Here is a 16,472-nt window from a genome sequence, read left to right as displayed (position 1 = left end):
CTTTCCATTAATTATGTCCTTTATTCAACGTCCTTCTAATAATTGCCAAATCAATGGCATAAACAGATGCTTCTACTGTTCCAAACCAGAGAAGACAAAGGACAGTGATACTGCAGAAACTGCAGTGCTTGGGATGAATGAAATATGACATTGAAACTCCAACAGCACTTCAGAGAAAAATGTTGAGTGTTTTGCTAGGCTCCTGAGCAAGGCAGGTAAATGGTGCCTTCGGTTATGCACGCAGAAGATACAGGGAGGAGATCCAGAAAGAAGCACACACCTTTTTTAGGTGTCACCTTCACAGCGTCGCAGCAGATGGAATTACAGCCCACAGCGCAGCACTGAGAAAGCATCAATCTGATATTTAAGCTGTCTGCTTTGAAAGACAAACTACAGGTGACACGGCTGCCTCGCTGAACCCATGCTCACCACCCGCGGTGCCAGGCAAGCACAGCACAACCGCACCGACTGCAGCTCAGGAGCAAGCCGTGACGTCTAGGGGAGCCATGTTTTGCAGGAAGGTCGCTCCAACCCAGCAGGTCACTGCTGCAAAAGACAGTCCTTGGGACACTTCCATTTATCGCAGCAGCAGAAGCTGTGTCCAGAAGGAGGGGGAGCAGTTTTCTGTGTGCCAGCTAGCTCAGTGAGGAGATGGATGTGCACTGGGGCTGGAGGAACGGCCACTTCCCATGGTGGGAAGGCTCAGTCGCTCCCCAGCCTGCTCCGGCCCTGCCAGCAGGGCTTGAGCTCAGGCCCACAGCCAGACCTCCAGCGGCACGAGGGGCCAAGATTAAATGATGCACTACCGCCACAACCAAGCTCTAGGGCAAAGCTTTTTAGCTCTTCCACCAGCAAATGTACAAGTGGTTACAATACTGTAAGCAATGGTTCACTGCACTCTTTTGAGATGGATCCAGAGGCAATCACTTATGGTTAATAAAATGGGGGGAAAAAAAAACATATCAAATTCACACCCGATCCAGCCTCTACCCGAGCAGCAGACATTTAAAAAGTGAGGTTTGTTAATAAATTAGTCCCTTCTATTTTTCCTCATTAACATATAATACAAAATATTGGCATAAAACCAGCTCATGCAGCCTCACAGTGATCAGAAACATTATGCCTCACACATCAGCCATTCCTCTGCCTGCACCTGAACTGCTTGGTGGGCAAAGTGTCCACCATATAAAGCCAAGAAGTTACCCGCTCAGGGTTCAGTCTAAGAAGGACTGGGTTTGTTTACCCCAATTTTGTCCTTTCTATGGAACTAAACCAATTTATATTCTTCAAGTACCCAGCGCTGCATTTTCATCCCCTTATGTGACTAGCCACCAGCTTAGACACACTGATGCTCTGACATGGCAGACGATAACAAATTCCCAGCACTCATTGTAAAGCAACAACTTTTCACAGTTACCTGGAAACGTTATTTCAAATCAACCGAAGTACAGCTTTGTACAGCAGAGCCCCCAAGCACCACAGGGACATCACCTCTGCTACATGCCTCCCTGATCACAACACAAGACAGCAACAGGGAATCTCGGGCTCCTCTCTGATCACCAAGGAGCAGAACCTACCTATGACCGAATGAGAAAAACAAGTAAACAGGACTAAAAGGGCAGTTTGTTACACCTGTGCCAGCCAGAGACACACATAGGTAGTCCTTAGTGAATTGAGTGCACTGCCCTGTTCTCTTGTTCAGTTGAATCAAAGCATCCCAGAAGCAGGCTGCTACAAAACAGGAGCAGGAAAGCTAAATCAGACGACACAACTTTCAAAGAGGGACTAACCACAGCGGGGAGGAAAGAACACGAGAACTTTGCTGGCATTTCCCATCCAGCACGGATGTACTTTATATTCTTCCCGATGCAAAACTGATGCGCAAAGGAGAAAGAGCTCATAAAGCTGCAAAAAGGAGCAATTCCAAAATGAGCCATCAGGAATACCAGGGGAGAGCGCAGCAACACTTTGCGATGGTCCAGATACAAGAATAAACCACAGCTTTCCCAAGGGGTAAACGGAGAATTTAGGCTGATGTAACTGAACATGCGTAGGTCCAGTTTTAAAAACTGAGCAGAATTTTAATCCCCCAAAAATGCGGTTCTTTAGTAACTGACCATAGCAATACAGAAACACCTGCCATTGCAGAAGTCCAGTGCTACCCAGCCACCAGTCTGCTGCGCAAGCAAAGCAGCTGGTGAATCCAGAGAGGACACAGGCCTGCTCCTTCCAGCTGCGAAAGGACCCCGAGGAAGGCGAGGGCAGGCACGGAGCACGTAAGACGATCGCATGACGAGTCCCAACCTTCTCTTGTCGCGCTTGTATGAGAGGCCTACGCTGAACTCTGTTTTCTCAGCAGGCTGCCTGTCAGCTGCTGTCCCGTTTGCAGAGCATCACTTAGTCCGATGAGTGAAGGGCAAGATAAACCAGTCGCATCACCCCACCCTACCCAGAAACTCTGCATTCTCGCAGAGCGCTCACTGGCCATAACAACCCAAGTTGCAGGAAACAGTTATTCTATAACAGTATTTTTCCCCATTCATGATGCTGGAAGGTGTATGCTTTGTCTATAATAACTTCAAAGCTTTTGAAAACCAAAAGCATCAGCAACAGTACACCCATATTCATTTTTCAGTGTTACATGAAGAACTGAGGCTACGTCCTCTAAAGGCGATTCACTTCCCTTGGACAAAGGCTACTTCTTTCAGACGTCGGCACTCCAAGCTCTATTACTCATCTGCCTCCTTCCTCACCTACAGAATATGAAAGTTTAGACAAAGGAATTTGACATTAAAATCAGCTGAGAACAACATCCTAACAAGTTTCCAAGTCTATTTGCTTTTCTTAGCATTATAAGCTTTACAATATTTCTTGCAAATCTCTACTTCACATGTTTTGTTCAAGACACTGATTATCCTAATAAAATAATGCCCAAAGCACACCAAAAAACTTTTAATAGAGTGAAAATTAGAGAATCAGATCTATTACACCACCCAGCCTTTCCCCTCCACTGGAGAAGCATTAGAGCCTTTGGACACCTCATTTCAACAAGAAGGTTATTTAGTTCTAGAGTTTGGAGTAAAGTATTTAATCGCTAAAGGATTTGCAAATTACACATGAATATGCATGTAGCACTTCTCACCATGACATAAATCCTATTGTATATTTATGAATGGATTGCTTTGCCTCCAGCTTCTACATGTATATAAACACAGGTTTTAATCTTCAATTCCTTCCTCCCTCCCTTCTTTTTAAGGACTTGCTTCAACAAATTTGCATTTTTGGAATCTATTATCTGCAGTGTATTTCTTGCCTTTTTTTTTAAAAAAAAAAACTCTGTAAGCCTCCTTCTCCCATCAGGCAAAATGCTTACTTTATGAAAGGCTTTAAAGAGCCTGTAAGCATGGCCGTAAGAGAACTGAGCAACAGTGTTATACAGCTTGTGAGAGAGAAAGTGGAAGCAACAATCACTGGAAAGAGGTGTGCTCCGAGCATCAGGGCTGGGAACGGGGAGGCATGAAATGACAGGTCAACAGCTTGCCTTCGACTGCAAAGACACTAGCTAAGGGGAAGTAAACCCTCCATAAGCATCTAGGAAGCAATACAAATAATAAAACTCTTATTGTAAAATCCTTAATTCATATTGACCGAAGTCCATTATTCCCTACACCTTCCATCAGGTATCTAGGCTGGTCACGAAGCAGCTGGATCAAAGCAGCATTTCAGCCTGGCTTCTACAATATATTTGGTAAGAGGCATGACTGTCATTCAGAGAGGTGTTACCACACATCTGCCCAGCTACTCCAGGGAAGTAATTCAAACAATAATGCCTTTAAAGGTCACTGTTAAAATGATTTGATTTACGTTATTTCACTGCAAATCTATTCTGTAATAAATCTGATTGCAAAGAAACACTTACCAACATGCAGCACTCGATCAGAGGCAAGTGTCACAAGCAGATTTCCAAGCAGGATGATTATGGGTGTGAATTACCACTTGGACCGTTCTCATTTTTGTTACTACACAGCAAAACCCTAAACACCGAGGAGTTACCTGCACCAGCTGCCTTCCTCCTTCCAGGACCTGGCGTCACTTGGCTCTGTTCAGAAAACAGGAGCAGCCATCGCGTCCCAGCCCCATCTCACTGCCTTGCAGGAGAGAGCACAAGGGTTCTGGCAGCGGCCACGGAGACACGATGGGACACGGCCTGACACGAGACCAATTCCTCCCACCCCCAAATACTGTTCACACAACTGCCTGTTCACACGTCTAAAGCAGGCTGTGAACCGCAGCGTGTTCAGCTGCAGTCATGTCTTCCTCCGATAACGGAGGGACCTTTTCCCGATGGGAAGGAAGAACCACCACAGCCCCTGACTCCAAACCCACAGTGGCCACACTAGAAAGGACCGCCAGCCCATCTAAGCTACTGAAGATGCCACACAACTTGCCAGAGCTACCATCCAAACTGCAGGAGCCTGTCTCTGGGAAACGGATCGAAAATAAACCAGGAAGCACTATGGGGTATTAGCTACAGACTACTGGACAAATAGAGAATAAAGATGAGAAAATTCAACACAGAACATTTGTTTTAGGGATAAGAGCGGTATTTACAAAGGATGTGTGAAAACAAGCCTGAGCGGAGGACTCCGTGTCACCAGTTCAGTTGCAAATTTGTCTTTGCGAACTGAGATTTTTATCCATGCAACCCTTTTGCAAGTGACCGAGCCAGGTTCCTCAGCCACATACCCCTCCCTTTCCAGCCACACATTCTTCTAAAAAGAAATCTTAAAAAGACAGTGAGGAGCAGTGCCCAAGGAGTACAAGAGATCAGGTGAGCAAACAACATGCGCTTTAGGAACGTATTTACATTCAGGTTATGCTTCTCTTAGCATCAAGCGAAGACCACGATGGCAGATAGCTTCTAAATGGAATTACTAGTGCGCCAGTTGCATGAGAAACTAGCAATGCCATCTGATAGTCTCTGAATAATTAACAGATGACATATGACAACAGATCTACCTTTATGCAGAACTACAGACCATCTCAACTGAAAAGATATCGCATTGATATTCGACAGACTGGATTTAAGTTAAATCCGGAAGCTTCTACATTCAAATTTAAAAAGCAAAAAGTAGGAAAGTTAGGAAGTCTAAGACGTCTTGCAAAACCTCGGTGCCACAGAAAGCCACGGGACATGCTAGCAGCCATGACATTTCACTTTCCTGCATATACAGGTTAAAATAAGGCAGAATAACACTCACTGAGGACTGTAAGGAGATCTCTTTACCAGACAAATCTGCCTATTTCTAGAATATCGGAAAACTTACTTTTTGAGAACCAGCTGTTAAACAGCCTAAAGCCTTCTATGTATGTGTCCACGTAAGAATTAAACAGTCAGCATCCCATCAAGGCTACAGACCGTTTCACTTTGACGCTTAGGTCTCGCAGTGCGGAACTTACTCGTGACGCAAGACAAGACAAATTGCAGGGCTTACTGCCGCGCTGGCTGACAAGCTACTCAGGTTAGCTGGATGTAGAGATAACTTCAAGGAATTTCAGAAAAATCTAAACAAGCGGGTGAACTGACAGCTGAAGTGGAGAGAGATCAGATGTTGAGAAATGTTGAACAATATACTGAACAGAAGAGTTTAACCTCCTTATTCTCTGCAGGGTTAACACGCACCACTAATCAAATACAGCTGAGCATCACCACATGCATGCTCCAACAAAAAAGTCTGTTCAAAGTGCTGATTTGATTTCAAGTTTAACCGTGACAAAACTCTGCAATACGAAAATGTTATTCATGTTAAGGATTTTTTTTTTTAAACACAATTCAATACGAAAAGCTCATCTGGAACACTATATACAGTACAGGTCATCCTAATTTAGACAAGCCTTACCATTTTATCTTAAAAACACTTCCTTTTCAGACCAAGTTCTTCCTTGGGAAAAGTTTCCATCTCTGCTATACAGGAATTCATTCAGGGCAACAGCAGTCAATGAAGCTGCAGCATTAGCATTACTCCACTAGTCATGGGGAGCATCTGGAAAAATCCTAAAAAGAACACAGAAGCTGCTGCGGCAGCAGAGACCTTCCAAAGAAGGAAGGTCTCTGGCTAGCTGAGCCACCCTCTTCCCATCAAAACAGCAAAAGCCATAAGCAGCGACCAGAAGACTGAACCAAAGTCACATCAGATGCTGAGGAAGAGAAGTGGCACCATTCTGAACAAAGGTTGGGTCCGAACAGCAAAAGCCTGTCTAAAGAGCACTGCAACAATCGGACAGCTGTGAAAAACTAGCGCAGCATCACTAATTGAGCACGGACCTTACCCCCTGTGCACTGTTGCAGCAGAACCGTCACACCTCCTAGACCGGTGACATAAGATGCAGAAGCACAGCACCCACATGCTGCCTCAGAAACCCTGCTAAACCCCCAGCGACCCACGGGAGCCCTGTGGAGCAGGCAGTAGATATGCTGAAGATTTCCCCTCAGGGACAGCAGCGCTGGGGTGAGCAGAGGTTTCAGCTTTAGAGCACCATGAAACACCCAGGTGCGCTACTGCAATGCAGGCAACGAGGAGCACCCTCGCCTGCCTGCCCGGGACAATACCTGTCCCGTGCCCGGGGTGCTGCCTGCGACCCCACTCCCACCCACACACCTCCTCCCGTGCATTTCAGCAGCTGCAGAGCAAGCCGATTCTAGCAATTGAGTGTGATAAACTCCACCTCCCAAAGGGGTTACTACGAGCTCCTCTGTAGCCTGAATCAGGCTGGCTGACCCAGCACCACCCAAGACAGGCCACCAACCTGAGACACTTCACAGGAAACAGACTGGATAATTTGCAGAGCTGCATCACATGTGACAGTCAAATACTTTCCATTATCATCCCCACCCAAATTCCCTTTGAGATAATTTGGATAAGCAGCTCAAAAACATAGTCTTTCAAACAGTCCAACTACGAGAACTTCAAATGTCCAGGATGAAGCTGTCAGTGAGATGACTCTTCTCATTCACTCAGGGCTTAGGTGCCACAGTCCAACTGATGGCTGCTGCCAGCCCGTGATGCCAACCTGCCTGAGCCCCTCGAAGGACGTCCCGCAGGGTTCGTGTGCTGGATGGCTTGGAGGCCGCATGGCAAGGGGACAGCCTGCCCAGCCGGGCCACCAGCATGTCTTCTAGCAGCTGCAGAGGCTCAGCTGGCTCAGATGCCACATGAAATCAAAAGTTATGCCTGGCACAAGCAAAATTAACTGCAAAGTTATCCACAGCACAGCTTTATAGAGCAGTTCTCGGGCTACCTACATTTTCCTGTGCTGCTCTAGGGGTCCAGAAGATTATTTTGGCCACTGCTGTTCTTCTGCAGGCCATCCTCCCTGTGGTAGGGTTGTGAAGGATGAAATAGCAGAGCCCTCTCCTTTGCAGGGGACTGCCCTTGTTCTGAGTACAAGGGTATGAAGGCAGTTGTAAGTCACGTATGAGAAATTTTCAAGTTGTTGCAGGTTCATTTAAGCAATACTTTCGCTTACATTTTAGTTCACGATAGTTATGTGACCACCTTACATCTCAACTCTGCATAGAGCAGATATGAATGACTGCCTCTTGCAAATCAATACTGTTTATTGCGTGCTTTAAATCAATAAAGCTTTCCTCCACAGAGTAAATTCTTCTAAAACAGTGATTAGGCATTTGAGGAGAACTAAATAGTTTCACTGAACAATACCATTAGTCCTGAACCATCAGCTTGACATCCCAACCAGAAAGCACTTTGTCAGAACTAATTAATCCCCACAGCACCTCTGTAAGATTGAGAAAGCAATTCATCTGCTTTTTAAATGTGTTGGGTACTTATGTTGCAGAACATCATGGCTGGGGTGGAAGCTGTAAGTACCAGCATAAACAGAGAACAAACCAAGCCAGCAGAACCCATCCAAAAGCATGAAAAAACAGAGAATACTGACAGCTGTAGGATTTGGCTTCTTTGCATCTTCCTGCGACACACCAAACCTCCTGTGACTATCCAGAGAGTCTTCCAGATGTCACTTGACTGGATGAGTGGCAGTGAAAAGCAGTTATTATTCTATTGGGAGCACTTTTGTCTGATGTTTGTTCAGCCAATTATCTATGCATGTAGCTTAAAAGGGAGGGGGGAGCAGTAACCTTAGGCTCTGTGAACAAGAACTCTGGGTTTTATTTGAGCAGTTAAAGCTAAGTCTTCATTACCACAAGCAAAGCACGTAACCTTACTAAACAGGTCTCATGAATGGCAACCAGCCAGCATAAAAAGTATTTTTCTCCAAGGAAGTGGTCGATCTACACAGCTCTCATATCTGCACGTAGCAGCAATAGTCTACACACCTCCACCTGACTTTGCCTAGCTGCTGCAACCCCCTTTATTCATTTATTTTTTCAGCTAACACTTGCCCTGCTGCTGGGGCGCTCAAGGCCACCAGGTTCAGGCAGCCAGCCCCTGCACAGGGAGAACATCAGCAAGGCTTTCCCAAGCCAGCTGTATGATCTCTCCCCCTCTTTGAGAAAGACTTGAAGTTCTCCTATACTTGACACAACCGAGCATCAAGTCAAGCCCAGAACATTTCAGTCCTGGCAGAGAGCAAGATCAGCAGAGTCTCCGTAACACGTGCAGGGACGCATTGCGGGGTGGTGACGCTGCTCGGCATGCTGAGCAGAGTGCAAGGCTAGCCCTGGCAGTGTGCAGTCACCTTCAGGAGCACAGAATATGAATCAATCATTTACTAATAGATTCCTCCAGTAACTGAGATAAGAGCCCGGTCTGAAAAGGTAGTGTGGCAGGTCAGTGACAGGACCACCCTCAGCCACCTAGCACATCTTTATGCACAAGTTATTTCATTAAACTTTTTTGGACAAGCCTTCTCATGTCTTCCAATAAGTTTTCTGGCACAAGCTAGAGGAATTTAAATCAGGTTCAGACGTGGACAAGTTTGTTGCAAACTCATCTTCCCATAATTGTGCTAGCTATGAAGACACTGGTGTGAATTACACCTTTAGGAGATGCTCTGTCTCGCTGCTGAGTTCATCTGGCTCTGGCCAGTGAAAATCCACTCTTCCTGTAAAAATCAATCAGAAATCACAGGGCAAAGCTAAGCACCTCCAGCTTTGGGAACACCTCCCCAGCTGGGCTGGCAGAGAGCCTGACCAGGTCAAGCGCCTGGGGACAGTTTCACCAGCGCACCCTCAGCAGCATTCCCGGGCTGCCGCCGGAGCCAGCCCCACTCCCACACCTCCTAGCCTCCCGCTCAGCCCCAGCCACGCCAGCACGAGTTTCTGCATGAGCATACACAACCCGGATCAACTGTTTCTGTCAAATAAACCCAGGCAGTAAAATAACATTTTTTCAGCCAGACCAGCTTCTGGACCTCGCTCCCTGCACTGATACAGAATCTCACTCCGGCAGCAGCAGCAGCTGAAGGTGCCCCATCAGCGACACCACCGAGCACCCGCCCCAGGTGACCAACGCAGCAGCCACCTCTCACCTGCCGCATCCACATCTGCTGGGATTTACCAGCCCATTTTCTGCCATTCCACTGGACGTAGATCAAGATAACTACTTTGATATGAAAATACATGGCCTAGATAGGGATGAAATTGTTGATCCCCTTGCCAAGTAAGTTTCCAGTCCGTGGCAGTGTCACTAACTTCATAAGCCATCAGTCTTTGAGGCAAAATTAAAGGACTGATCTTGTGAGTAAGATGACCTTGCCAGAGCAGAAGATGAAGCTCAACCTACATATTTCTAAACAATGGGATTTACAGAGATTTCTTCAAAAGCAATTCTGATCTTTTAAGACTCGGAATTCCCCAAGATGCATTAAAAAGCTGCTGAGCTGAACAAAGGGTTTTTTTCATGTTCCATAGGGAAGGAAGGTAAAATAATGCTTTTAGTAGTTCTAAAGTCACTGCCAACATCCTCTGTCACTACACACGTGCGAGTACCACACCTTTAGCGGTGATGCCCTTGTTAAAAAGCATCGTACCTGTTGTTTCCAGCTACCCTCCCCAGTTCGAAGTGAGTTTACCCAGGTGAGGAAGCACACTGGCTCAGAAGGCAGTCCCTGCAGCCTCCAAAGCGATCAGCACATCCTACTGCAGGGTTTGTCTGGGGAGTCTCAGGAAAAAAACAAACACCAATAAAGTCTGATTTCTCATAACTGAAGAGGTCTGATTGATTTCAGCTCCGATCCACTTTTTCCAATTACAGGTACAGCCTCTGTTAATTCATCTTGGAAGACTCTTGATATTAATAAATTAAAAAAATTTCAAGTGTCACAATAATCTTACTTGCTGTCCTTGTCTCCCTATATATAAACCAATTAATTTGCATTTACTGTGGAAAAAAAAAATAATGTAAGAACAGCATGAGTCCTACACATTGACACCTGTTCCCAGAGACTGCACTTAGATGACTATGAAGACTGCATTTCTGTCACTCACTTCTGTACTCATGGAAAATGGTTATCAACGGCTTCTATGGGCACACACTGAACTGCCTGTTCTTTATAAAATAATCAGCTATTTTGGGGAATGCAAACATGAGAAAGCAGCAGATCCACATATATATGACAGGGTGTTTGGCTAGCTATCAGTAAAGAAAGGCAACAGCAGGCATCAAACTAGTAGCCTTCAGCGCATGACCTGCGTTGCTGCCAGTGATGAAAGAAAAACCTAGGGAAATGCTCCATCTTTGAGAATTTTTCTCTCTTCTCCTTAGGCTTACTGATTTTCATCTACAGAAAAGCACAGCTCCTTTTATTCTTGCTGCTTTTCATTGCCCTCCCTTCTTCTAGCCCTTTTATTTTGGAGAACTCCCACATTTAAGTTAGCTATATTTAGCTTTATTCCAGTGCCTATGCTACAGGCAAATAATCCAAGTAGTGGACAGTTACATATGAAATTCTAGCATGATGCTCACATTTCTAAATCTTTAATACGGGAAGTTTGGAGACCAAGCGTGCAGAGCAGACTGGGGATGAAAAGCTTCGAGACCAGAATAATGCAGACACAAAATACTCCGCAGTATTTCACATCAAGCCTAGAAGGCAGACCTAGAGGGGCATGGCTAGATGATCGTGCTCACTGTATGACACGCCTAGCTTTTCTTCTGTAAAATCCTCAGGCTCAGCAAACCTGAATCTTTGTGAGCAAACAGATGGCCCTAACTATTTTAAATGCACAAGGTCTTCTACATGTGGCAACACGCACATTGGCACATATCGGCCCTGAACCTTGGCAAATCTCTTCCCTAACTCTCTTTACCAAAGCTCCACTTTGGAGGTTCAGACTGGAAAAACCTCCATATGGAGTAGGAAGGGGTTTCAGGGAGCAACTGCAGAATCTGGGCTTTCACTTAATAAACGTCTCCAACCCTTTACATCAATAAGAGCCTTCAAGAAATGAACGGCCATCAACTGAGGCGCTGCTGCCTCCCAAAACGGAAAACATCTGCTGCTGTTCAGTAGCTTCACCAAACTTAAGCTAGAAGTGCTCCTATTTCACTAGCTTTCGCTCTCAACGGGAGTCCAGTGACTGGGGTAAAATGAGAAGTGCAGTCAGCTCCATCTAAAATAACCTAGAAAAAACTGCTTACGCCACCATGCCAGCAGGAAGAGTACAAGAACACAAATACTGCAGAGTGGGACAGATTATCAGGCATCTCCAAATCCTCAGTGCAATCAGGAAGCTTCTGGGTTGAAAGGCAAGGAGAAGTGAAAAAAAACCTATCGTCTTCCAAGACAGTCTGAGGGAGAGCAGAGGTTCCCCTAAACCCAGCGTAAAGAACCCGAGGACAGCCCACCCACCGGAACCCAGACAGCCACCTCTAACCCTCACGTCTGATGACAGCAGAAACCTCACTTGGGGCACTCTGGTGGTGCAATTTCTCCTTCACACTGACGTTTAAGACCAGGCAGCAGCCGGTGCTAACGTTTTGAGACACCATTCTTATTTTCTGTTTGGTCATCAGCACAGCACCTTACAGTGCAAACGCACCCTCTGTGTTAAGAAAGCAACTGGGATGACTCTCTGGCGTGTTTTACCAAATGGTACGTACTGGTGCATACCTGAAGGATTGTGCTTGCTTTTAAAACTAGGAATTACTTAATTTCTTCCCCTAGCTCCGTAAGGTTTGATCTCCCATTACGCTGTATCCAAGTCCTGAATTACCTAATTTCAAACAAATCTACAAAAAAGTCAGCTATGTGAGCTTCCTTTTACACAAGGAAAAGGACAGTAGGGTTTTTTTTTTCCCCCACCTGGTCACTAGAACTGCCTTACGGCTTTTTAACCTGAAATTCTTGCTTACAAGGTACCTTGATTCTTTTCTGTTACGCCATACCACAGGTACAGTAACGGCTGAGTCACAAAATTCTTCAGATTATTTACCTTAGATGATTTCCCAAACTGCTCTAACCTCCACAGGCTTCCCAGGACTGCCCTGAAGTCTAGTATACCCTTAAAAGGCACGAGGTAAAACTGCTCTGACACTCAGTTGCTTCAATCAAGATGTTAAGCATCTGAGCATCACTCAAATCTCTCAAGGAGAGGGGGATGCTACCAGGTGCCAGTGACTTCCTACTGGCACGGTCCAACGGCCCCTCTTGCTCATCTGCAGGACTGGTGTCACGCCTTACACCAGCGCTGGAAAACCACCGGCTTCACCAGCCCAGCTTTTGATTTCGTACAGTCCAAGGCCCGCTGAGGTCCCCACCTTTCACCCCCTGCCACCAACACCCCTCCCCGCGTGCCCCCAGCACACCAACCTCAGTTAGCACCACTGCAAACCTGACACCAGCTGGTGTCGCAAAAACAATGGGCAAGCCCGTGCCCTGAAGCTAGATGTTATCCCTGCTCATGTTTATTTCCACTAAATTAAGCTAGAATGAAAGATTTAGGGAAGGTTTAAAAACCTGTGCATCCTATCTTCAGCCACCAGTTGTTGCTCCCTGAATAAACCGCTCAGGTACTACAAAGGTACGGTCCCACTGAGACGCCGCCGGGTTCAGAGTGAGCACTAACAAACACATACATCTTCCTCCACATCCCTCAAACTTGCAGTTTTACAGCCGTGTTTCCTAATACCTATGGCTTTTCGCTGACAGCATGTGTAAGCACAGCACACAGAGAGCACTGTAGCAAATACACAAACCAACCTCTCAGCTGCAGCGATTTTAAAGATGACTTGTAAAAGGCTAGGCTTACAAATATTTAAACTTAAAAGACACTGATAAAGTTCAATGATGAGTGCGTTAATCCAAGTTCACTACCACAGGGAATGGTTATCTTATGACTTGACCTGATCAGAAATTCCCCATCAGCTGATTTTCACAGACAGTGGTAATCAGTTGAAAGAGAAATTTCTTTCCTCTATGTCAGAGCAGGGTTTCAACTCATGCAAGCACAGGGTCCCCCAGGTGATGACTAAATGTTGTGTCACGTAGTTGTTCTAGTGTTGGACCCATAAACTCTTCAAAACCTTGAGGATTTTCAGGGGGAAAGTGTAATTCGGCTTGTTTTCTTGGTAGCCCTACTGGAAGATGACTCAGATGCAAAGCTCGTCAGGGCCATGTGTATTCAGGTGTATTTCTATGTGCATAACAAATGTCATGTGATAGGAGTTATCAGTACGTGTTTGAATATTCTCCTGTAACAGTGGTCAGCAGGTAATGTTTCTGCGACAGCTCAGTACACATGCGTAAATAAGGCACCCATTCAGTTGTTTCTGTCATTTCTGAATCACTAACCAAGGACAGACGAGAATTCTTAGAAGCCACTATTAGGCCTATTAGATTTCTTACTTGTCTTCATTCTCTGTAACAAAATAAAGATGCCAGGAAAGCATTCCTAATTTAAGCTTGTATTGGCTTATGAAGGTTAAAAACACACCTTGAAACAACCGTGTTATTTGCTCTTCTTGACCACATTACCAAAACAGAAGCCTCAAAACAAGTTCCAAACCCCCAGCCAGCAGCAGGTTACATTTGCGTACAGTATACACAAGGATTATTCCTGAATGCAGAACATTCCTTGAAATCTTGTAAAATTGGACCACCATTCACTTCCATGCTTAACAAAGAACCAAACTTTGAAGCAGAACTGGAAAGAAGGTGAAATACTGGTGGCCCCTTCAGAGAACTGATTGCTGGGGCAAGGGGAAGAAGGGCAAAGAAAGTCAGAAATCGCACAAGCTGCCCCATAACAAGGAAAACACCCACTGTCAGATTGGTGAAGTGTGTAAAATTTATCGACAACAAACCATATATTCAGATTGCTGGAATTTCCAGCTCATCGAAATGGATTTTTGAGTTGCTGTGTCCAGGAACTTCAACTAACAGAGCATTAAATGTGAAATTTAGACGCTTCTGATTTCAATAGCTATCCAGTAGTTGAGCTGCCTGCGTGCCTATGTGGGCTTACCGTAACTGCCTCGAGCATGGAGCCAGAACGTGTTAGGACAGAGTGTTGCTTGGTAAATGACCTGGGTCTTGAACAGCAGAGACTGTGTTCTGCTTCTCTCACTTTTTAAAGCGAGCAATATAAGGAAAGAGCTCCTCGGAGCACGCAGGAGCCAGAGGAGACTGCTGGGAAGCAGGAGGCAGACGGGGCCATCAGAAACACACCCTGAAGTCAGCGACCTCCCTCATCACCACACTCACCCAGGCCCCACAGCCGCTGGCGGAGGTGGGCCAGGAGGCAGGACAGGACCCACCGACGCCGCTCCGACCCTGCCCTGCCCGTCCCTCCCGGCTCCCCTGAGCCACCGCCGCTGGTGCGGGGTGGCCCTGGGGGCGAGGAGCCTGTGAGGTGACCCGGGGGCGAGCAGCCTGTGAGGTGAGGAGCCTGTGAGGTGACCCGGGGGCGAGCAGCCTGTGAGGTGACCCTGGGGGCGAGGAGCCTGCAGGGTGAGGAGCCTGCAGGGTGGCCCTGGGGGCGAGGAGCCTGTGAGGTGACCCTGGGGGCGAGGAGCCTGTGAGGTGACCCTGGGGGCGAGGAGCCTGCAGGGTGAGGAGCCTGCAGGGTGGCCCTGGGGGCGAGGAGCCTGTAAGGTGACCCTGCGGGCGAGGAGCCTGTGAGGTGACGAGCCGGGCTCCCCGCCCCGCCGCGCTCCCGATGGCCGAGCCGCTGCCAGCCGCGTTTCCCTCCCGCCCTAGGGGCAGCGCGCAGTGCAGGTCCGCGAGATGCCGGGAGGCGGGAGAGCAGGTGGGCAGGGAGAGGAGAGGCCAACCACCAGCACCGAACCGACCGACCGACCTCCCCCCGGCGCAGCGAGCAGGCGCCCCGTGCCCTGCCAGGGCCGCCGGGACCGAAGCGACCGCCCGGCCCGGCCCTGCCCGCCCGCGGGGCCCAGCGGGAGCCAGGCTGGAGCCGAGGGACGGCAGCGGCCGCCGAGGGGGCGACTGCGGAGCGGGGGGAGGAGGCGCTGGGGGCGGCAGGCGCGGCTCTGCCGCCGGTGCCCCCGCGGAGGGGAGGGGAGAGGAGGAGGGGCCCCCGCCGCCCGCCCCGGCCCCGCCGCCCACCTGTCGCGGGGGTCGACCCAGCTGGTGGTGCGGCTGCCGTGGTCGATGTAGTACACCTTCCCGTCGTAGTCCCGCGCCTCCTCCCAGCCCTCGGGCAGCGGCAGCTCCTTCCGCGGCATCGTCCCCACCGCCGGCCGCGCTGCCCCATCCACCGCTCCGCTCCGCGACGGGACGGCGGCGGGGGGGAGCCGGCCCCGGGGCAGGGCCGGGCCGGGCCGGGCCTCCCCTCCCGCGGGCAGCGAGGAGCGGTGCGGGGGCCGCGCCGGCCCAGCCGCGCAGGGAGGCGCCGCCGCCGCCGCCGGGCAGCCTCACATGCCGGGCCCGCGGCGGGGGCGGGGCGCGGAGCCGGCTGAGGCGGGCCGGGCCGAGGCGGGCCCCTCGCCGCGGCGGGGGCGGTCCGGGGAGGGCGGCGGGCGAGCCCACGGTCAGCCCTGCGGCGCGGGAACCGCGGCCCGCCCGGCGCCTCACGCCTCCATTTCCTCCTCCCGCTCCGGCGGCGGCGGCCCGGGGAGTCCCGGCGCGGCCCCGCCCCCTCGGCGCGGCCCCGCCCCTCGGATAGGCTCCGCCCCCCTCGGCGCGGCCCCGCCCCTCGGACGCGGCGGGCGGGGGGCGCCGGTTCTTAAAGGCTCCGCCCTCCCGCCCCGCCCCGCCGCGCCGCCGCGCGCACGAGAGCGCCCCCTGCCGGCGGGGCGGGCGCGGCGGCGGCGCAGGGCGGGAGCTGGCGGCGGCGGCGGGGGGCTGCGCGCCGCCCTCAGGGCCGCTCCCCTCGGCACCGGGGCCCGCGGCTCGGCTCGGCCCCCCGAGGGGGAGCGCCGGCGGAGGACAGGGTCGCGATGGGGACGGCCAAAACCGTAGATCGGGTGCTGGGCGCCCCCGGGGAGGCAGGGGTGCGGGGGTGCAGCTTGCCGCCGCCAGGCCGCATCCGG

The 16,472-nt window shown here is 49.5% G+C and overlaps 1 protein-coding gene across 2 annotated transcripts in view; it reads right to left on the bottom strand.

The window, feature by feature from the left end:
• WWC1 (WW and C2 domain containing 1) overlaps positions 1-15,665 on the bottom strand; it is a gene marked incomplete at its 5' end in the record, with an annotated part of 72,953 nt that extends 57,288 nt beyond the window's left edge. For both annotated transcript variants that reach the window (XM_082324424.1, XM_082324425.1), the window contains one exon: positions 15,547-15,665. In XM_082324424.1, the coding sequence (XP_082180550.1) occupies positions 15,547-15,665 (119 nt within the window). The remainder of the gene's footprint in view (positions 1-15,546) is intronic.
• Positions 15,666-16,472: the final 807 nt, after the last annotated feature.

This window comes from Platalea leucorodia (genome assembly GCF_965183815.1).
Source record: "Platalea leucorodia genome assembly, chromosome: 11".
NCBI lineage: Eukaryota > Metazoa > Chordata > Aves > Pelecaniformes > Threskiornithidae > Platalea > Platalea leucorodia.
This window is presented reverse-complemented; position numbering and strand designations above follow the sequence as displayed.